The following is a 23722-nucleotide window of genomic DNA, read 5'->3' as shown; positions in this document are numbered from 1 at the left end:
TGATGAGTCTCGATTTCTGTTGAGACATTCAGATGGTAGAGTCAGAATTTGGCGTAAACAGAATGAGAACATGGATCCATCATGCCTTGTTACCACTGTGCAGGCTGGTGGTGGTGGTGTAATGGTGTGGGGGATGTTTTCTTGGCACACTTTAGGCCCCTTAGTGCCAATTTGGCATCGTTTAAATGCCACGGCCTACCTGAGCATTGTTTCTGACCATGTCCATCCCTTTATGGCCACCATGTACCCATCCTGGCTACTTCCAGCAGGATAATGTACCATGTCACAAAGCTCGAATCATTTCAAATTGGTTTCTTGAACATGACAATGAGTTCACTGTACTAAAATGGCCCCCACAGTCACCAGATCTCAACCCAATAGAGCATCTTTGGGATGTGGTGGAACGGGAGCTTCGTGCCCTGGATGTGCATCCCACAAATCTCCATCAACTGCAAGATGCTATCCTATCAATATGGGCCAACATTTCTAAAGAATGCTTTCAGCACCTTGTTGAATCAATGCCACGTAGAATGAAGGCAGTTCTGAAGGCGAAAGGGGGTCAAACACAGTATTAGTATGGTGTTCCTAATAATCCTTTAGGTGAGTGTACATGCTATAACACTGATTTGTTTGGTTAGGGTTTCTAAACTTCTATGGTGAAGGTTGCAGTACATTACCAAAGATGATGGATTATTTATGTATGACATGCATTATGGTACAATTATTGATTGATGTTCAAAGACTGAGATTTTGCACCAGTTGATAAGGTAAAAAAATGAAACAAAACAGGCCACATGCCTGATACCACACGCTCAAAATATGAGATTGTAAGAAGGGAGGGTTCAGCTGAGCCAGGAATCTGAAATAAGGATTGTTCTCATCGGTCTCAAGATTTATTGTGAGAGAAAGCAGCGTGGACAAGACACTTGTCTAACCCCATTCCAACAAATATGAGAATTAAAAGAGCCAGATATAATCAGTAATTTTGAGTAAAGGGCAGAATGAAATATGAGATATACCTGCTTTTATGAGTAAACGTAAGATAAGCATCCTACATACCCTGCTTCTCTTTTTGTGTAATCATTATTCTAATACTTGGTAATTACCTCTGAATAAGGGGTTATCATTATTGAACAATAAGGACCTTAGTCCGAGTGGAGGAAAGGTGTGCAGAGGACCTCTCGCCGTGAGGTTGACAACACATGACACCCAGCCTGTCCTGCTCCAGCTTCACCTCCCTCCTGAAACCTGGCGGTGGGCCAGAGCTGAGAACAATAGCGTGGAGAGAAGCCAAGCACAGAGATAAGGACAGAAAGAGGAAGTCAACCTTTTGTGCAGACTTGACTTACTAAAATAAATACAACAAGTTATTTTTTGTTCATTTGCATCTCTCAGCAAGATCTTGTTGAAAAATCATAGTGTGTCTGCAGGATCACGGTCACATTAACTTTGGTCCTGGAGAGTTGTTGTTTGTTGTTGTGATTTGGCCTTACTTGGTTTCAGAAGATATGAAAGGATTATTTGTTGAGGGCGATTATGTTCATGATCAGCTGTAAGATAAGCTTGAGTGACCGCACCTGTAATCTGTAACTGTCATACACAGTACTGACCATTTGCATGTGTAGTTTACCGCTGCTCGTTATGCAAAAACAGCTTTATACTGTAGTTCAGGAAGGAGGTAAGGAATGTCTCATAACGCTGCCATGGACAAGTGGAAACGGTCGAGGGAAGTACGCCCAGTGCCACAAAGCGACTCAGAGTCAGTGTCTTACAGGTTGGATTGTTCTTGCAGAACAATTAAATACTTGTTGGTGACACAGGATCCTAACCTCTTGCCCCCAATTAATAATACAAACTGAACCGGTTGCCTAAAGCGATACATGGCTCCTTGGAGTCTAAAAGTCACATAAGGTAAAAGGTGATTATTTCCTCCAGTGTTAAATACAATTCACTTAAGCCGTTAATTTAGGAATATCCATCTATCTATATTTAAGTATACTTAATCGAGTATATAAATGATCTTAAAGGAAACCAAGCAGAGCCCACTCTGTTGTGTAACAGCTCGTTACGATCCACAGTTGGACTAGGTACTGATACAGTATGTATTTAGTCCTAGTTTGAGCTGATATATTTTACATAATCTTGTCAGTACATGCCTTGACAGACAGGTCAGAGAGTCTGGGCTTAGGGGGAAGGGAGTGGGAGAGTTCTTCTCTACTTTCCTGCTCCCGTTAACCTCTCAGATTTTAATGAAGCACTCTGTTACGCATAGGTTTGTCTCCTTTAAGGCTGTGCTAATTATCAAATAGTTAGCATGGCTGGGTGTAAAACCCAACCAAATTAATTCATTGCAGCTATGCAGATATAGTCATCAACAGGGTGGATCTAATTACAGCGTGCATATCAGCCTGCTGTCTGCCATTGTCCCAGATCAGTCCACCAACTGCCAGCAGCACAGGCCCAACACCTGTCTCTCCACAGTGGAGAACCTGCTGTTTAATAGACTACGCCTCAACTTTGCATTCCATACCTACAACCTTATTGAGGTACCTATAGCTTTAAACTTTAACACCGTGGTCTGTATATGAGAGCTCAAAAACTGGAACTAGAGAGAAAATGAATTAAACCACATTTAAAAGTACCTTTTAAAGTACCTGCAACAGGCATTTAAAGGATCTTTTTGATAAATAATGCATATTTGTTTTGGTGGAAAATGTTTTCTCTCCACCACCAGCCACTTCCCCCCCCTCAGTCTTTCATTAACACACACTCTTTGTTTCTCATCCTCTCTGTTTCTTTTCTTCAGGTGGATGCCTTTCAATCATGAGTGTCCTTGGACCTCCGTCAAGGCAAGCCAAGTGAGTGTCGCACACATTCCTGCTTCCCCTCACGTATTTACCTTTCTGTGTGTTAGCTAATTGCCCTAGGCGAAGTTGCTGTCACACAAGCGCAAGAGAATCACTAACCCAGTATGTAGAAGGTGGTGTGGGTCAAGGACCTCGGGCACAGAGCGGCTTTGTTGAGAATTGTTTGCTTTGCATGGGCTCCTGCCTCTAGCCTCCCTTCATGCCCCACACCTCCTCTCTCCCTTCCCCCCTCTCTCCCTTTTCCACTCTCCCTCTCTCTCCCTGGATGGTCCATATGTTCAGAATCTCAGACTAATCTCATCCAGTGCTGGCCAGTCTGCTCGCCGTATATCACTTCTATTTTGTGGGCTTGCGTTCATGCGAAGTGACAGTGTGGGAGTTTCAGAGGGTTTGTGAGACTGACACCCAGAGGTGCAGGGGAGACCATGAAGAGCATGCAGCGTAACCCCGTCTCCTCTTCTTGTCATTGCAGTGGAGTGGCCAGATCGGACAGCAAGATCAGCGCCAAGGCCCTCTACGGTAAGTGACAGAAAGAATATTTTATTGTTGTCCTGTTTTCACGACTTTGTCTTTACATGCCCTTCAAATGTAGTCACACCTACCCTTATTTCTGTGGCATGAGTCACTACAGACTGTTTACAGTTTACAGCTTGTAATTTAGAAGGCTGGTCATTCTTACTTGTGTAGGAATAGTTTTATGAAAGCTTGCTCACTGTTTAAGTTGTTCATTACCCATCTGTTTCTATACTTAAATGCAAACAATATTCAAATGTTTTCTAATTGTCAAAGAAAATCCTATGAAAATTTATCCCACTAATTAATATTGTGGGCCTGTGTAGCCAAAGTTTGATTGTTTACCTCAATTGTTGTCCATAAACTATTAAAACACATAGATGAATCACACTGTTGCACTGTGTGACATGTTACTTCATTATGCTGAACAAGGGCACTGTAGTTTATTTTGAGTCAGTCCCACATACACTCTTCTGCTGCTGCTGTAAAAACTCTCTTGGATGTCCACTGTGTATCAGTCCACAGCTGAAAATAGTCCCCAACAAAAACACAATTTACTCCTGTTTGAGTAAAAAACTACAGTGCCTGTTTTAACAAATACTTTCTTTAAAAAAATTAAGATGTAGTATTTGTGACCCATTTTTGTGTTCAATAGGAACAAATCACAAAATACAGTGTAACGCCAGCCTTATCCTTTGATACCAATCAAAACTGTCAAAAGTCAAGCTGTGTGGATCAGCACTGTAATTGACTTTAATTACATCGTTATTAATTTTGCTATGCAAATGTAAAGAAATTATTCCCTCTCTGTCTGCCGCACTTTGCTGCCGCCCCACAGCCTAGCTGACCTATCATAGTCCTCTCCTCAGAACCCACACAGTGATAAGAGGGGGCCAAGGTCTTGCTGAGGGGCCCTGTTATGCTCAGGCTGCTGACACCTCTGTCAGACGGTGAGGAACATGGGAGGGAGGCTGGGCTCCTGAAGGGAGCATTAGTTCATACCTCTGTGCCAGGCTTGCGCAGCATGCTGGGATTTGTTGTCGGATGCATCAGGCATTTTGTTGTTTGTCTGCTCTTTGTGGTCAAGTTGTGTGCAGAAGTATATTTGTCTTGTCTGACTTTCAGTCTTTTGTGCATACTTTGAATTGAAGGCTTATGACTGTGAAACTCAGCAATACATTAGCTCTTGCATACTTGTGCTAGGGCGTGTGTGTATGACTGAAATGTGCTGTTACATTAGCAGAGCATGCAGGGTGTGCCTGTTTTTAATGTGTGGTTGGAACAGGGTGGGGATGCCCATGTCTTGCAGGTGAATAAAAGACGCATTGAAATGTGGAAAGGAAAACGTGGACTCTGCCTGTTGCTCACCTCTGGTCCTCCTTGGGCTGCCTCAGACATTAGCTCAGTGGTCCCTGCCAGCACCTCCTTTCACGCTGCCAACATAGAGGAACATTGTACAGCATATCATAGGCCCAAATAGAAACATACACCAACGTACAACAGGACAACCTGCTCACATGCATGGCTACACTGTTCCAAATTTAGCATGGCCTCAAATGACAGATGTTGGTATTGTAGGGATGCAAGATGTTCCCAAACCATCTGACTGCGCACATTGTTGTCCGTGAAACATTTTTATGCTGTTAAGTCATCTAAATATACACAGGATGCACCCACTCCTGTGATCTCTGTGAAATATCCCACTGTATGTGTGATGAGCCTCTGCTGTTTTCCATTGGCTCGTCTCATCTTGTGTGGCAGATGGTCACCACTACCTTCTCACTGCAGGATGACACCAGCACGCCTGTTCCCCCTTAACCAGAGAGGCAGGAGAGAGGACAATATTGTGCACCGTCCATAACAGTGGGAGATATTTGGATAGATACAAGTATGTTGCTCTCTCCTTGCTGAATAAACATGTAGAGGAACAAGAAGTCCCAGCTCAATCTCCTGTATGCAAAACTTCCCGTCATTCACACAGTGCGGGGCAGCAGAAAACTGATGCAAATTATGCACAGGTCCTCCCACATGATCTGTTATCAGCAGCTTTGGGGTAGAGCAAAAAGGCACAACATCAGACTCTTCATCATCCCTGGACTTCAGACCATCCAACAGCTTTCTTGAGTTTCTCACTTTGTGGTGAAGGAGCATGTCTCTGTCAGGTAAAATGTGTTGTAATACTTTGATCTCATCCTGCTCCACTGTTTTACTCCGTATGTATAAATTTCGGGTGTACGGCCGTCATTGGTCCACTACTTGCAGTGTAATTTCTGTTATTCGGCCTTGCTAATGCAGTTCTGCACTTGTGTTGTGTCTGTTTGTCTCCATTAAAGCAGCATCATCAGTGGCTGGATTTTACTAAATAATCTCTTGCTATTATCTATAAACAAACATTTGTTTTACATTAGGTTGTTGATGTGAGACTTTCAGGTGACATGTGTCCAAATCTTTGTCGACACAGCAGCACAGTATCCAAAGGGTGGCCTTCAGTTAGAGCAACAAAAAATAAATCAGGTCACGAGCTTGTGCCAACACAATTGCTTATTGTTTGAGTTATCTGGATGGACTCATTCAGCCCTTTGATGTAGCAACGCAGGGTTGTATTATTTTTATTAATCAAACTACACTTGTTGCTGTCTTGGTTTTGGGTTGAGTCCGGCTGAACATCAGAACTCTATTTAAAAGGCAGTTATTTGGGTGTTCGGATTGTCTAATTGATCTGGGCCATGTATTGGTTTGATAATTTGCCAAGCAGCCATGTTTATCACTGCCATGTCATTGACTCTGGAGAGCCCTGAGCGTCTGCCCATCTGCCTACTAAGTGGCTCTTATTGCAAGCTGTTGCAGCGCTGTGAATTGATTGGCATTAATGTCGGTCATTAATAAGACATGGGGTGAGCTCGACTTTCAGAACAACACCTGACGCTTGTGTTTCACCTGTGGGGAGCCGAGCATGAAGAAATCAGCAGAGAGGAAATAGCAGGAACAGGAAAGACGCATGCTGGGTCATTTGGACAATGACAGCGGTTGCATGGACATAAAGTCAATCCCTTTTAGAATGTTTTTTTTTCAGTGCTGAGAACATGGAAGATCTCTATGAAGCAGGTTTACATAACAGTGAAATATCAAAAAGGGGATATGACACATTGGAATGGACTTTGGAGCCTTGACACATATTTTCTTAAGTGGTATGCAAACAGCAGGGCTTTTCTGTCGCTTTTACCATAAAGCACATAAAGTGAAATGTGGCTGAACATCTGTTTGAAGAGAAAACCTGTGTGGCATCCAAATGTTGACTTTATTGGGTAGGGGACAGAAAGAGACCTGATAGGAGATCTGGCAGTGTAGTTGGTAGGAACATGCTCTCATTTAACTGTAATTGTTACCTGCAGACTATTCACCTGGTAAATAGGTCAATGAGCACACTGGCACACTCATTTTGTATTTAAAAAAAAAAAAAGGTCCCAGCCAACAGTACACGCAATGCTGTGCTTTTTGAAAAGGACCAGTGTTAATTCATTAACAACTAAGCGCTTTTAAAAACATTTCTCAAACTTTAAAGCGTCTGTAATCGATATTTTTAGAATACCAATTTATCAAATGAGAATGTGAAAACAGTGTGACAATGTGAAAGCCATCACCTGAATCTCCAGCTGCCCTCGATTTTACAGACTGTCAGACTTTTATAGTGAGTTTCAGCTCATTGTTTAGCTGTCGTCTGCAACTTTACTGTTTTGCTTCACTCTCACTGCTCTCATAGTATTGCTTTCAGCCACAGCAGGCAGCTATTTTCAAAAATCCACTGTGCACTACTTGCTCAGCCCCAAAGAGCAGATAGACAAGGTTAGCGACTAGCTGGTAAACATAGAAGAGAATTTAGCAGCTAAAGAGCCAGATATTTCCCTCAGGAGTTGGAAAAACAGAGCTAAAAGTAAGTGAATGTTCGACTAACATTCATCAGGTGGACATAAACAACGGTTTAACTGCTGACTTGTGTAAATTAGCAACAGCTGCTAACAATGCTAACAATGCTTGCCATATAAATTTTAAAAATACAACTTCTTTCTGCCCCCAGATGGCTAAAAAAATCAGTTATTGCAGGTTTAAGGGTTAGGGTTAGTCCCCTCAACTCAAAAATGTGTTTTGCATATCTTACTTCACTCTGATGTTTGACCATTGTTTTTTTACATTGATCTGCTGAAGGTGAAAGCTTTCTCTGTGCTCACTTTAAATCTGAGTTTAAGAGGAATACCTAGTACAAGCAGGATTTTGTAACAAGTTCAGAGGCCTAGTGTGCAACAAACTTGAAACCTACAGTGCATATACTGTAGAGTGAGGATGGACGTTTCAGTAAATTAAGAATTTTATTGCGTGTAGTAGGTTAGTTGTGGAATTAAAAACATTTTCATAAATAAATCCATCCATCCATCCATCGTAAACCGTACAGGGTCGCGGGGGGGCTGGAGCCACCCCAGCCGACATTGGGCGCAAGGCGGGGTACACCCTGGACAGGTCGCCAGTCCATCGCAGTGTATAAATAAATGTTTTGTTATATTACTTCAGACTCAAATTATTATTCACAGCAGGGCATGTTATTTGTCTTAAAACATATGTGTAGTGGATCTTCAATTTGTCTATTGTGTGGATTTGTGTGGTGGAATCACATCTGTTGTACTCTGTTTTAGTCTCTGTTAAAATCATTTATAGCATTGAAAGAAAATATTTTCCGACACGCCACTTTTACGCTATTTACAGTACCCTCACCTGCCTTGATACTCAAAAGATTTGTACTAAGATTGCGAGCATTTCAGGCTAACTTTACAGCATTTTTCCCGACTAGAAAGTTGGTGGTAGTTTAGAATACAGTGCCAGAAATGAAGAAGTGAGCATGATGCTGTTGTGAAGTAGCATCACTGGTCTTTGACCCTGCAGTAAATCTGTGTTTGTAATGAGTGTCCTTGATGGAGTGAGATTTAATGCCAGCCTAGCCAACATACTATAATGTGAGAAAGGAATAATCAAGTCAAACAGACTCTTTGATATGAGATTTAATAATTAACTTCTCAGATACATCTGTTTCCATTTTGCTAGCCCCCTGGTAGGACACCTTTGGACACAAAATGATGCTAAAAGATGTAATATTACAAGAATAGTTTGACCACTATTGCATTGCACTCTTGCAGAGAAAAGCCCCTGTAGTTTTTTACAGCACTGCTGTCAGATATACTGTAAAATATTACTACTACTACTATCATGTGTCTAGTCAATCATCTTACAGTACATACAGTGTTTATGTGAATATCTCTAGTGTAAGTTACTGTGACGTCTACAGTTGCTCCATGGAAAAAAAACGCAACACGCATTATGTGTCACTTCCTTATTGCCCTGCTGGCCTTTTCAGTTCGCACATTAGTGTTTCTTTTCATCTGTTCACTCAAACAGCAACATGTGGACTTTAGGTCAGTGTCACTACTGGCTGCTTACATAAGATATATACTACGGCCGCAGGCAGGACTTTCTCACTTTTAATAGTTTTGTATTTTTATCAACAGAACAGAGGAAAAAATACTCCAACTCCAATTTTATCATGCATGAGACGTCGCAGTATCATGTTGAGGTAAGATCGCTCTGTTTCTCTCTCTCTGAAATGTTTTTTAAAGTTTGTATTTAAAAAAAGCTTTAAAAATTGAAAGCACACGTAACACACATTATTTAGGTAAAAAATCATTTTATTACTCATTGTATGAAATAAAAGTAGTATTTATTTTTTTTTATTTTATAGGAAACCTCACTATGAGTGATCCCAGACTTCTCCTATGCATTATGTATGATCATTCTGTATTCATTATTTAAAAGTTTACTTTTTCATATAATTTACAGTATTATTTTTCTGCTATTGTCTGTGGTATCTTTTCACCTACCTTGTTATTTGGGAGAAATATAAAAGCAGTTCTGCTCTGATAACCTAGTAGTTTTAAACTCCATAACCATTACGTCTCCAGTTTGAAAGACCTTTGTTCCAAGTATTACCTCTTTCTTTATTTCAATGTTTCCTGTCACACTTTACTGTTAACTATATACAAAAATGACAATATACAAAAAAGGCTTAAAAGGAAAGAAATTCTTATACTTGTCTACAAATGAATGGATTTATAATTTAAAGGTAAGTGAGCCTCATGTACAAAACCAGATAAAAGTAAAGCACTTACTAGAAATGTTATGGTTTATTGTTCTGTTGCCCAGAGATAAAAGCTGACACACTAGTTAATCTCTTGATTCCAGCTCATTTATGGGAACTCTGTCATAATAAAGCAATCAGGCCTCAGTGCAGCGCTGATGTTGGGAAGACATCAGAGAGTCAGAGACGTGCTTCAGGTCAGGGATGATGTTGAACTATGTCCCTTGTCCGTGCGGATAGGATTTCTCTAAATGCCCTCCCCATTATCACACATGGGCAGATAATCACAGATAACAGCCACGTTGGCAGCAGTTGCATGCAAAGCTGTGGATGTGGCAAAATTGCAGTTTTGATATCAGATAATACAGGACACTAATTCACATGCCAAAATAATGCAGTCAGCTAAAGGCATTGTGAGAAATATTGCATCAGTTCAAGTGTTTTTACAGGTAACAGCTGTAAGAAAATATACTGTAAATATACAGTGTAGCTAAAGGAATAGTTATTTTGGGAAATATACTTATTTGCTTTCTTGCTGAGAGTTAGATGAGAAGAATGATCCCGGTGTCCTTTCTGTATGTTCAATATAAAGCAGGACCAAGCAGCAAGCAGCGAGTTAGCTTAGCTTAGCATAATGACTTTAAACTGGGGGAAACATTGGTAGGTGGTAACAAATTCCACCTACTAGCACCCAGGGTGCTAAATTAACTTTTTTGCTGCTTTTTTTGCCTGCCATTTGCATATTTTACCAGCATTTTAGCTGGTGGTTGGTACTAATTTTGCACCTTGCTAGCACCCCTAAACTCACTTATTAAAACTCTGTATCTCATTTTTTTACAGGAAAAAAAATATAAACAAGTTGTGGTTTTATGGGGTGTTAGGTGTTAGGTGTTAGGTTTCTTAGCTTGGAACAGATGCTTGACAACAGACTTGTTTAACACTTTTTATACAGATTAAACAAACAAGATATAAAGTGAACTTTAGAGATGCTGGTCTGTGGGTTTCATGTCAGCTTTAGATGGAGTCTGACTAGCTGTTTCCCCCAGTTTACAGTCATTATGCTAAACTAAGCTACAGGCTTCTTATTGAATTAGAGCTACAGCGATTAATTGAGTAATCGATTAGTTGTCAACTATTAAATTAATCTGTAACTATTTTGATAATTGATTAAACTGTTAAGAAAAGTAATAAAAGAAAAGTAAAAATTTTCTTAAATGTTAATATTTTCTGGTTTCTTTACTCTGTGAGATTAAACTGATATTAGTGGGTTGTGGGCAACAGAAGACATCTGAGGACTTTATCTTGGTCTTTGGGAAACACTGATCGACATTATTCACCATTTTCTGACATTGTGTAGACAGCAATTAATCAATTAATAGAAAAAATTCAGATTTATATTTCAAATTACACCCATCACCTTTTCAAAGCCCTTCCTATTTTCCACACAGCCACTGATTTTAGTTCACACAAGGTCATAGTCCCCTCAAATCTTATCCTTCATTTAGCAACCAGCTGTTTTCTCCTCAGCATCTCTCCACATTCATTATGGACAAGACTGAGTCCATTGCCACAGTGGACGATGCCATCAAGAAGCTTGTCCTTCTGGACTCAAAAGACAAAATCTGGACCCAGGAGATGCTCCTGCAGGTCACGGACAAGGCGGTCAGACTGCTGGACTGCGACACACAGGTACGGCTATCCACACATGATGCACCGTCATCATTAGATTATGTAAACATGCAATAAATTTCACCTTTACAGTCACTGATTTGTTTTTGTGATTTACAACTTAATGTATAGTGTTTGAAAGAAGTGTTTGAATTGATGTGCTGTCAAGTCAGTTTACAAGTCAATGGGAGAACTACTCATGTTTGTCAAGTTTGGAAATATTCAATTGACATCACCAGTGGGTAGCTTGATACTCTTGGGCTTACAGACTAATTTCATAAATAGAAAGACTGCAGTACAAATTGGGGGCATGGAGTTTGAAACATGTGAGCCTTTAACCAGGCAAGGAGTACCTCATTAAAGATGTTATTATGATTGTATCCACACACTGAAAAGCCTTTAAAGGAATAGTTTGACATTTTGGGAAATGCGCTTATTTGCTTTATTGCAGACAGTTAGATGCTGTCCATTAAGTATGATGCAACTAGTAAGCATAGCTTATCATAAAGATTGGAAGCAGGGGAAACAGCTAGCTTGGCTTTGTCCAAAGATAACAAAATCACACAGAATTCTCTTTAAAACAACTCATTTTTGTTTCTATGCATTAAACAAACAAGAAATGAGTGAGTTTTAGAAGTGCTAGGAGGGGAATTTTGTTACTGTTGGATGGAGACAGGCTATCTGTTTCTAGACTTTGTGCTAAGCTAAGATAACAAGCTGCTGGTTGTAGCTTCAATCATATTCTCTCGGTAAGAAAAACATATTACCTTTAATTATAATTTCTCAAGAAACACATCTTTTAGAAGATTATTTATTGTTTTATCTTACTGAGAACTTGGCCAGCTCAGCTAGTAGATACTAGCTATTTCCCTGTCTCCACATCCTTCTCTTTAACCATTCCTTTATTGCGCTCATATAGGAAGAGTTGGAGAACTTCCCTCTGCCCACCATCCACCTGAGTCAGACAGTCCTAAATCAGACACGTTACCCATCCGTGCTACTGTTGGTGTGTCAGGACAAGGAGCAGCACCGACCCGACATCCACTTCTTCCACTGTGACGAGGTGGAGGTGAGACTCATTTTGAATGTTAAGAGGCTTGGTTCAGTTGTCCGTGCATGATTAGATGTGTTTGTGTTTTGGGTCATTTAAAAAATCCCAATATTGCAGTTGGAACGAGGGGGGTTGAAAGGAAGAGATGTAAATGTTTTCCCAGACTACAGCGTGGCTGCCAGGGAAACAGCATGTCAGCTGTAAAACTGTTATTAATTTTGACTCTGTCTGTCCTCACTTTCTTCAGGCTGAGATGGTTCATGCGGATATAGATAGTGCCATAGGAGACAATAAGCATGGAAAGAAAATGAGGCTTCAGACACTGAAGTGAGAACAGATAAACACATATGCGCGCATGCACACACACACACACACACACACACACACACACACACATGCAGTCAAAGACACTTGACAATGACCTGTAATTAGTAGTTAGCTAATTTGACATAAGGCCGCTGAAGGTCTCGATGCCTCATCCTTTTCCTCCAGGGTGAACCAGGAGAAAATGAAGCGTCAGAGAGAAACCATCCTCCCCCCGACGGCCCCTAAGGGCCCCTCACCTGCTGCGAAGGGACGAGTGGCAGCCACAAGCACACAGGGTGAGAATACACATACTGTACATGCACTCAAAAGAAAGCACTTTCATATTTCATCTGAAGGATTGTTGTCACAATATCTGCATTCACATCATTGTGTTTTTCTGTTTAATTGCATGAGCTGTGTTGTGTTTGGATGTAGACAGACGAGCCTCCGGACAAAATGACACAGAGTCACATGAAAAGCTGGCCCAGCGCATTGAGAAGGATGTGGTGAGTGTTTTTACCCACGAAGACACCTGTCATTACATTACACAGCCTCCTTCACCATGTCATAATGATATACTCTTAATGCTAAAACCCAGGATTTGTCTCCCACAGCAAATCCTCAACTGTGCCCTGGATGACATAGAAATCTTTGTGGCGCGGCTGCAAAAGGCAACAGAGGCCTTTACCCAGCTCAACCATCGCAACAAGAGTAAGAAGAATAAGAAGAAAGGACCAGCAGGTCTGTCTCCCTTTCTTCTGATGCGGTGGCACGAATGCTGTGACAATATGTTTATATTGCTCACGTCGCCATGTTTGTGTCTGTTTGCGTCCTGTGGCCCGGGACTCTCATCCAATGACTTGTGTGGTAGCCTACTGGTGCCCATTTTTGGTTTCTGTAAAGTAACAAAATATTGTAATATTATTACTTATTGACTCGCCGGGAAGTTACAGTGTGTTTCTGTCTGAATTACAATATTTTTTTTTATATTTTTCCTGACAAAGTCAAAATATTGGCAAGACTAAAAGAAAGTAAAATTCCGTTTAATTTTTAATTTGAAGCTGGCATAAGATGCAGATCAGATGACTCAAAAAATGTTAATCTTTACCAATTTTGAAACCAAAACCATCATCTTACTTAAGGCTGTGCCATATGACGATATCTATCGTTTGACGATAGAAAAACGTCCATCGTTTACAATTATGCTATTTATATCGTTGTGTCACAAATTCCACACACTACCGTAATACTTCGGTGAGGGAACGGCGCTATGCATCGCGGTGAAGTTAGCTAAACGTTGGATTTCGACATATACTGAATGTCCAACATAAAACGAATATCCAACTTGAAACTAACTTCACCGCGGTCCGTAATGGCGAGAAACACAACACTATCCAGCATTGCCAGCCATGATGTGTGTTAGTCAGATAACGTTAAATGACTTGCCCACGGACATACAGCTTACTTTAACGTTATAGTTCGCCAAGACATGCTGTTGTTGTGATGTTAGCTATAGCAGCAGGAGCTGTGAGTGTCGCTTCTGTGTTTCTCTGTGACCGTCTCCTGTCATGATAGTTTAGCAGCAGCTAGTAGCGTCAGTTTGCTAATCCACAACCTAGCTAACACAAGTTACATTACTTGCTATGTCGTTGTTATACCACTCTATCATGGTATTTTTCAAGGTGTTGGATTTACCCCACCTTTATAATGCAGAGAAATATCCCAAGTTCCAGTTGGAAATGCAATATTTCACTGAATTAACAAAAATGTTCTATATCGGGATATATATCGTTATCGGGATATTAATTTTTATTGCCATATCGCACAGCCCTAATCTTATTTATGGACTGAAAGCGTAATAGCAGTTGGTTGCTTCATTAGTGCTGTCCAAAATAATAATATTACTATGACATTTTGATGAGCAATGTTTTGTATGATGCTGTGGTTTTGTTTCAACACGCCTTGTTTCCTGTGCAGCAAGACTATACCTCACTGCACAAGAAACATACATGTAACTCTAAAAAAACTCAATGTGTCATTTTCTGCATGCCCAGTTACACACATACAGTAAGGGTTACTTTTCCACACATTGTTTTGTAATAACTATGTAAAAGTGACACAAATGTGTGTTGCCCCTGACTACAGAGACAAATGTGCTGAAAATTATGTATTCTCTATAAAGAGAATCAGTTTCTCAACTTTGGTCAGAATCCCATATGGGATCACTTGTTGATCAAAAGATGTGTAAGACTAATGGATTGATTGCTAACATTTTTAAAGAGGTAAGTCTGACAAATCATAACCTTCGTGTAATTTGAAATTTCCAAACATCTGAAAATACAATTTAAAGAATTATCATACGCGTATTCACATTATATAACTTGATTTCTGGGGTTGTGAGAGTTTTGTGACCTTTTGGGTCGAAGTTGAGAAACCCTGATGTTGCACATTCTTTCTTGGGCTTTTACTCTCTGGCCAAGCTGTTTATTAACTGACCATTACTGCAATGTAAACCTTTATTTTACTGACTGACATCAGTTTTAAGCTTTAGTAGAAGTGAAAAATTAAGTGTAGGTTTATGGCTTTGAATCCTGGCCAGAGAGTGAAACCTGTGTCCTGTCTGTAATATGTGTGTATGGAAGGCTGGTAACTCTGGAGTCTGTGTGTGGTCATTGTTGCTCTGGTTGTTTACAGAGGGCATGCTGACCCTGCGAGCAAAGCCCCCCTCTGAAGCAGAGGTCATTGATAGCCTGCAGAAACTGAAGCTGGCCTTCAACCTCTTGGTGAGATATCACAGCTCCTAACCTCCCTTGTTCACCAGTTGCCCTCTCTTTAACACTTTCTCGCTGTGTGTGTCTGTCACTGCTCCCCCTGCAGGCCAAACTGAAGAAACACATACAGAATCCAAGTGCGTCGGAGCTGGTTCATTTCCTGTTCGGTCCTCTGGAGCTGGTAAGAGTTATAGATTTGATGTCAGTCATGTTTACACAGATGAAGGCTGTTTTTCAGGATATGCCATTATCCTAAACACATGATGATTTTTATGAATGTCAACAGTATAAATCCATGTAACGCTAGATAAGTTCTCCATGTCATTGGATACCCTCAGTGTTGACTGAGCCCAAAGGCACATCTGACAAAATACACTCAGCTTTTAAATGTACTGAATGAAAACAGTTTATTGCTTGCATTGTCGCCATTAGACATTCCTTTTATTGTTTCTATTTTTTCTGGCACCACACCCACTGCAGTTCTGCTAAACTCTCACCAGACTGGAGTGATGTGACTTTCGCTCTGACACAGGTGCAACCACAATTGCATAATTGTGGTTTACCAAGTTGCTGTGATCAGCCACACCTTCAAAACACCAAGCTGCGAATAAGCTCTATACTTGTATGGTGCTGTAACCTCTGAACACGTTGGATTTGCTTGATAAGGTGTAGATAAAGACAGAGCAGTAATAATTAAAGTGTGGCCCCATGATCACTAGCTGTCCTCAACAATTTCACCAAGCAGCAGTTGTTTTACAGTGCAAATAAAATGCCATAAATCCATATTTTGAGAGATTTTTGAGGCAGTTAATGGTCAGTATTTTATCTAGGAGGCTGCTGTTGTTTATTGCTGTTTATTTATTGCTATGTCTTCTAAAGAAGTGTCTTTAGATTTAGATTTAATTTCCTCAGTGAATAATAGGGCTGGACATCAATCCTCAATATTTTTTGAGGCACTGAGTATCAAAACTAACCCCTAACCCAAGCATTGAAATTGGCACTGACTGTTTGGTCAGATCTTTCGTCTTGTTTACTTCTTTAATCAGATATTTCTTGATTCAAATGAAGAAATTAGGAAACATGCTAATTTTAAGCAGTGTTTTTATATTAAGTTCTTTAGCAGCTGCTTGTGTTTAGACAACAGACTCTCTGACACAGAAATTAAAATAAGGTATTGGTTACAGGACTGTAATAAGCACAGCTAATCATTTCATTTGGTTCGAATTAAAATCTAGCTGCTGGTTTCTCCAAGGTTGCCTACCCTCGCTCTAACATTGATGTATTGAGACATATTCATGAATGAAAGTGTTTAGTGTTACACATCCGATACACATCCGAAGGTGATACATATACAGAAAATATACATATGTCTTCTTTTGTGTAATCAATCAGTAAACTTCTGATTGCTTCCACAGGTGCTGCAGAACTGTGGAAGTCCTGAACTGGTGCGTTCAGTAATCTCCCCTCACCTTTCCAAAGATACTGTTGACTTCCTGCGGGGTCACCTCAGCCCCAAAGAGATGACCATCTTTGAGCTGCTTGGGGAAGGATGGACAAAACCCAGGTACATAAATGTCTGCATTTATGTATCATATTTATCCAAAGCACTTTACATGTAGTTCACACACACACTAATGACAGTAAGCTACCATACGAGGTGCTGGGCTGACCATCCGGAAATATTGGACCCATACATTATTAGAGTTGGCTCCTTCTTTACAGATGTGTAGCTTAAAGGTCACCATTTGACCATCCTGTCCCTCTTCCTCCTCTTCCTCCTGCAGAGCAGAGTGGCCCAGGGATCAGTGCGCTCCTCCTTATTACCCAAAGTTTCGTAATGGCTGGGAGCCGCCGGCGGAGCTCTTCAGGACGGCCCCATGGGAAACAGAGGGATCCATGGGGCCACTGGCGTCTCCCACCAGCCCGGATTACAGAAAACACTCTGCGGAGGATGTAAGGGTATTTGTTTGTTGTCCACCGTCTGTAAATGTACCGACCATTAAAGGTCCCAACTCCTGTAAATGTAACAATCACTCTGTTTTTTCAGTTTTATGGAACTCATTCCTCAAGCTCCTCAAACGGGTAAGTAATGAAGTCCTTCACACACTTTGCTGTCTCTTTCACGCACAAAAACATGTAAAACTGTGATGAGAGAACCATGTGTCTTAACAGGTCTCACAATGGGATGCCCCATGCTCGCAAATATGCCAAAATTCGCTACCACTTTGTAGCACGGAATGCCAACGAGCTGTCAGTGCTGCAGGATGAAATCCTCGAGGTAAAAACAATGTGATATTATCTTCTCCTTCATGTCAAGATTGACTACATTTGTAACAAAATGCTAAATGTGATTATGTCTGCTGTAAACCCATTTTAAAAATAAAGGGTCACTGCAGTTTCAGCTGTATACAAGTCAAGAGTGTGTGTTTGTGAAATGTGATTCTCAGGTGATAGAGGATGACAAACAGTGGTGGAAACTACGGAATCGCAGCGGCCAGTCTGGCTACGTCCCCTTTAACATCCTGGATGTTGTGAACATAGAGGAGCCAGAAGGCGTCTACAGCCAGGTGATCTGCTGTGCTTTCCTATACATGCAGTGCATTAACATTACACTTTTTGATTAAAACCCTTAACACCTTTCTGATAGCATTAAGAAAAACTCAGGCATTGGTGTCTTGTCAACTCTGAGCCATTTCTGTAGTTGTGTGGTGTATTTTTAGTGTTACCACAGGCAATGTGATGTCATGGCAGAAAGTTTCCAGCAGCTACACCGAAAACATTTGACAATCATTGTTCATCATTATTTTTCAGCAGCATCAAGATACCAGTTTGTCTGCTGAGTTCAGAATCAGTAGACCACAATGCAATGCAGCCATATGACATAGGTTTTGAATAGACTTTTTTTCCATGTTGTACATGTGTCGGTATAAGTTTCACTCACTTCACCTACAGTTATAATCTTTGGGTACTTTTTGTTATACTAACATGTCTCCTCACTTCCCACACCTGCTTCCGTCCCTCGCATCTTAGTTTCTTCCAGCGAGGATGTGAGAGAGAGAGAAGGAGAAGTGAGGAAGAGATGCGGGGACAGAATGGCCAAAGCTGCCAAATGAGAAATCCTTGATTTAATAGCGCAAGAGGACGCACTGAAGCATACATTAGCGTAATGAATAGCACCCTTTATCTCAACTGCACTAGTTCTGGCGTGTTGCCCAGAGGTGTCACTATGAATTCTGGGAAATTTAGGTAATTGCTAACTAAAGTATAAGGTAATGAGAGGGATCAAGGTCTCTTTGTCACTGCTTGTGGATAAATTAGTTTTGTAGCTAAGCTTTGTTGCTTTCAGGTTAGAAGTACAAAAGATTATTTGGACACAAACAGATAACACATTTGCTGCAAAGTGTAGTGAGTCCTGATACAAAGATTATCCAGAGATAAATAAGTAATTAAATTAATAAAAAGCCTAGTTAAATAACAAACAGTGTATAGTACAAGTGCAGGTCATCATTTAATGATATAACATTTCAATTTAATTACAAAGTCAATCACAGGAGCATCACAGATAAAAGCTAATTAACAGTGTAAAAGGGTCTTTTGGAAGTCTTTTGCAGTTTGTAGTTGTATTATCTGAACACTGGTCCTAGATCAGTGCGGCCCTGTGGAAAAACTCTATGCACTTGTTGTGACCCTATACAATGTGCAGCAATATGTTCCTACCCTCACTGAAAGCCCACATTCCCAAAGAAAAACACTGCGAAGCATTCACACTGTGTGCAGGTTCAACAACGCCCTGTAGCAGGTACCACATGAAACTACTGCTGCTGGTGTGAAATACTTTCACACGCATATTTTGCTTTTGGCTCCTGGGCAAAAATGAGTGAGATGAAAGACAAACCTGTTTTTGGAATAATACTGACTTCGCTTCTCGGGAACTGTGTTTGTGTTTGTATCTGTGTGTGTACAGCAAGGCTACAAGACGCCACCCTCTGGTTCTCTGAGCCATGGAGACAGCTTTAACAAGGGTAGACCCAAAGACAAAAGTGAGTGAACACAATAGAGTAAACAAATTCAGAATTACAGATCAGCTCTCACAAGTTGTTGCTCTTGTTCTTTTTCTGACGTCTGCTGCCGTCCTTTTTCTGTGCTGCAGTGATGGATGAGGTCAACAGTGAGTTATTGATGATGATCACCGCTAATAAAATCCAGCCGCCCAGGAAGTTCCGAGTGGAGCGATCATCTGGCAGCCAAGTTCCGCTCACGTTTGATTCAAACACAGAGCAGGTGATCGCATGGCTCACTGGGAAAGGTTTCTCAAAACCGTAAGTCACCCACGACACTCATCAGTCCAGCAAACCAAAATACGTTCTCACACCTTGAAGTTCTGACTGAAATGTCAAAATGTATTAAGATAGGGTGACCAGACGTCCCCCTTTTTCGGGGACATTCCACAGTTTTGGTGGCATGTGCCCGTCTGGAGCTGTCCTGGAAATGTCCCCGTTTTTAATTGTATGTTAATCATGGACTGTATAAGCTGTTAACAGACCTGAAATCAGATTTTACGTGGCCAGAAAGACTGGACAGCAGAGCAGACTGGTGTCGTGCTGAAAAGTGATCGTCCGCCGAAAACTTATTGCCGTCCGCGAGAGCTTGCGCAGCATGTAACGTCATCACCCAGTATCTTTATGTCTACAGCTGCTTTTATCTGGGTCAAACAGACATAACGTGCAAATAAACATCACTTTATGTCTGTTGTAATAGCAAAGGTATGTCTTTGTCGGCGTTTCTTTTTAACGGAATAGGCCTAATCACAATTGTGTTTGCAGTTTATAGCGTAACCAGGCCTGACATTTACATGATTATAGGCAATAATAGAAGCCTGTTGTTGCCGATATATTATGTGTTTGGTACGCCTACGTCTAATATCTTTGTTTATATTTAGAAAACGGAATGTAGCCTAAAAGTAACAACTTTCTACTGAGTTATATATAAAATAAAAACATGATCTCTTTTGCAGTTGTCCTTATGACTCTACATTATTTAATTTGCTGTGTACCAACAAATCCAGTCCTTTTTACCTTTTGAAATACCTTTAAATGCCCAATACAACTCAGTATTGACTGAAAAGTAGATTCAGCCTCAAAATGACTTGATTATATTCATGAGGGTTATATTTAACAGATTATAACTGAACTAGTACTTTTTACCTCTTAAAATACCTTTAAATGGCCAAAACAACACATAAAAGGCAGTATTCTGCTTGCCAGACAGTGATTGCAGCCTCTACTGAAAGGTTATTTCTGCAATTGCCCCCCCTTTTTTATGTCATATATATAATAACATTATATTTTTGAATGACATAGGCCTACTGACCACCAAACCAAAAATGTCCCCGGTTTTCATTTCAGAAATCGGGTCACCTTATATTAAGAGCTTATATGGCTATTTTCAGACTGCAGGCCAAAATGACCAAAACCATTTTTTTTGTGCTCATATATGATTTTCCTCTCTTTCTCCTCGTTCTCGTTATCATTTTCCCACAAATTCCTTTCTTCTACTGGAAATCAGCTTAAAAAATAAAACCATAGACGCTAACCTCTGTGGCCTCCATGTTTACTGAATTATTAAATTCATGTTCTCTGGACGACAGATCTTTCTTTTGTGATCCTCTGACTTGAATTCTTCCACCATGAGGTTGAGATTTGTGATTTTGTGAAAAGTGAAATATCTCAACTAATATTGGATTGATTGCCTTGAAATTTGACATTCATGCCCTGCTAAGGATGAATAGTAGTCATTTTGGTGATCCTCTAACCTTTTATGTGTCCAATCCTTTGGTTTAAAACCAAATGCCTGCAAAATTACATTCCCATCAGCCTTAGCTGTACTTTGTATTCATTGTTAATAGGCAAATGTTAGCATGCTAACACGCTAAACTAAGATGGTGAACACAGGAAACACTAGAACTGGCTAAACATCAGTATGTTAGCAATGCTATTGTGAGCATGTCAGCCTGCTGACAGGTCAAGTCAATTTTATTTATATAGCCCAATATCACAGGGGGCTTTTAAATCTGTACAGCATACAACAGCCTCCATCCTTAGAATTTGGTGCCGTTAGCAATCACTTGTGTCAAAGCACACAGAGCCGTTAGCTTTAGTGTTTGTTTAAAGATATTTTGGCACTTTGTACACAAATCCAACATGTGCTGTTGAATTCTGATCAGAATTTGGTTCAATGAGTTATTAGTTATTTACAGTAACAGCCATGTCAGCTACTTTTCTTACGTTGGTATCTGGTGTGTTATATACCTTTTTATGTGTCATCAGGAAGAAAAGGAGTAATTAATAACATTAATAATGTATCAGTTCTGTTTAATTTCTTAGTTAGAAATTATTCAATGAGCATGCACAATACCAGGATGCTGGAACAGCCCAAAGGAACCCAGACCTTATTAATGTTATTGATTCCACCTGTGCTTTTCCTGCTATTACATGTCAAAATGCCTTGATGGCTTTGACTCAATGCGGAAGCAATGTAAAATTAGGAAACACAGTAAGTTTTCATATAATAAGTAAATAAACTGTGTCACTGTGTTGTCTGCAGGACGATTCAATGTTTGGGAATCCTGACTGGAGCCCAACTATTTTCCCTCAACAAAGAAGAGCTCAAAGCGGTGTGTGGAGATGAAGGCGGTCGAGTCTACTGTCAGATCACCGTGGAGAAAGCACAGCTGGAGGTCAGTCACGCAAACTGCTTACACGCCTGTTACGAAAAAGCTGTTTCATTCAAGGTTAGACAAAAAGGTAAAACCCACAAAGTACTTGTTTGCAATAAAACATTTTAAAAGCCTTTAATAGATCTGAATAATAAATGCCACTCTCAGCTTTCACTCTTTATTTGAGCATGTTAAGACAAGTGAATCTACACAGGTATATAAAATCAGACTATTAGAGAGTCAGACTCGTATAATTAATACAGTTGCAGTCCAAAAAGTGGTCAGAACTAACTAAACAGGATTATTTCACAACCCAATAATAATATGGATGGATAATAACATTATAACAAGGTAGGTAAACAGAATGAGTTAGAAAAAATACACAAAAAGCAATAAATAAATTAGAATAAACAGTGTGACACACTTACGAATGAGACTGATACCTTAAACTCAGATCTTAAACTATAAAATAACTCAATAAAGAGCTTAATAAAGACGAAGTTAGTTTGTAAGCCCATTTATTGAAGACTTCAGGTTTTATTTCAATTTATTAAACCCAGTGCAATTATTAATATATTGTTTTTGTTTAATGATCCATGCCCTTTAATCAAAAGAACTTTGTAATCTTATAATCTTTTATTGTACTTAGATAAGAAAAGTAGCACTCCTTAATGAGTGCAGTTTTATGACAAAACAAGTGCAGTCATTGTAAGCTCGTGCCCTCTGTCACTCTTTAGAGCTTTAGCTTGATGACTCATCTTGTGTTTCCTTTACAGAAGACCAGTGGAGACTCGGAGCTGCAGGAGATCATGAAGAAGAGGCAGGAGAGGATCGACTCTGGCAGCAAAGACTGAGCCTGCCGAGCAGCATGACCGCACAATGATAATCACTCTCTAACTGCAGCAGCTTCTTAAATCAACCTACAGTTAATTATGAACTATGGTAGAATATCCTGAAATGTTGTATACATTTTTAATTGTATATTTATTTTGTAACACCCAATGTGTATGTATTCAAGTGTTTTCTTATATAATTATGTTGCTTTTGTTTTCATCGTCTCTTTAAATTTTGTTGTATGAAAAGAGGAACATATGAATCTATGTACAGTTCTTTGTGTGTGTGTGTGTGTGTGTGTGCGCGCGCGTGTATGAACAACATGCATGTAACATACATATTTGTACGAGCTTTTTGGTCGATGCAACTGTTTACTGAATGACTTGGTAAATAAAGTAGATCTTAGGTATTGCATATGTATATCCGTGCCAGAATGTGTGACACATTATCTGATACATAGCCAATTATTTTCATATTCCTGTATCCCCCTAGCCGGTATCAGAAGTCCTGATTGGTCACTGCAGATCAGCAGAAGGTATTAATATAAATAATGTTGCTGTTTATAAGCAGAATTCAACAATAATAAAATAATCCTGCATGAAGTTGATGTCAATAATAGTGCGATGCTTACATTAATGTATTTTTATGCAGCATGATAATTTGCAGTGTGAACTGCATAGACACACAGGAATAATGAATTTATGAGAGCATGTTCTGATATGAATAATTAGATGAATATTGAGACAAAACATTCAAGGGGGCTGTAAATATGATGGGACACTGTTAAAAAGAATATAATTAAAAAACTAACTTGGTAAA

General features: G+C 40.0%; 1 protein-coding gene across 4 annotated transcripts in view; it reads left to right on the top strand.

The window, feature by feature from the left end:
• Positions 1-23722, top strand: part of eps8l2 (EPS8 like 2) — a 26114-nt gene extending 2392 nt beyond the window's left edge. Inside the window, exons 2-22 of one of the 4 annotated variants that reach the window (XM_046037344.1) lie at positions 1113-1119; positions 2807-2858; positions 3340-3386; positions 8933-8997; positions 11086-11247; positions 12146-12295; positions 12525-12604; positions 12770-12879; positions 13019-13089; positions 13198-13324; positions 15278-15366; positions 15461-15535; positions 16770-16918; positions 17139-17307; positions 17402-17436; positions 17527-17632; positions 17802-17921; positions 19319-19394; positions 19505-19673; positions 21958-22090; positions 22846-23722. In XM_046037344.1, the coding sequence (XP_045893300.1) occupies positions 2824-2858; positions 3340-3386; positions 8933-8997; positions 11086-11247; positions 12146-12295; positions 12525-12604; positions 12770-12879; positions 13019-13089; positions 13198-13324; positions 15278-15366; positions 15461-15535; positions 16770-16918; positions 17139-17307; positions 17402-17436; positions 17527-17632; positions 17802-17921; positions 19319-19394; positions 19505-19673; positions 21958-22090; positions 22846-22923 (2046 nt within the window). In that variant the 5' untranslated portion in view covers positions 1113-1119; positions 2807-2823 and the 3' untranslated portion in view covers positions 22924-23722. Of the gene's footprint in view, positions 1-1112; positions 1120-2806; positions 2859-3292; positions 3387-5410; positions 5543-8932; positions 8998-11085; positions 11248-12145; positions 12296-12524; positions 12605-12769; positions 12880-13018; positions 13090-13197; positions 13325-15277; positions 15367-15460; positions 15536-16769; positions 16919-17138; positions 17308-17401; positions 17437-17526; positions 17633-17801; positions 17922-19318; positions 19395-19504; positions 19674-21957; positions 22091-22845 lie in introns of those variants that run through there. The other 3 variants (XM_046037345.1, XM_046037343.1, XM_046037347.1) reach the window with 3 other exon arrangements.

The sequence above is a fragment of the Micropterus dolomieu genome, linkage group LG22 (assembly GCF_021292245.1).
Source record: "Micropterus dolomieu isolate WLL.071019.BEF.003 ecotype Adirondacks linkage group LG22, ASM2129224v1, whole genome shotgun sequence".
In the NCBI taxonomy this organism is placed as follows: domain Eukaryota; kingdom Metazoa; phylum Chordata; class Actinopteri; order Centrarchiformes; family Centrarchidae; genus Micropterus; species Micropterus dolomieu.
Note: the sequence above shows the minus strand (reverse complement) of the source record. Positions and strands in the feature narration are given on the sequence as shown.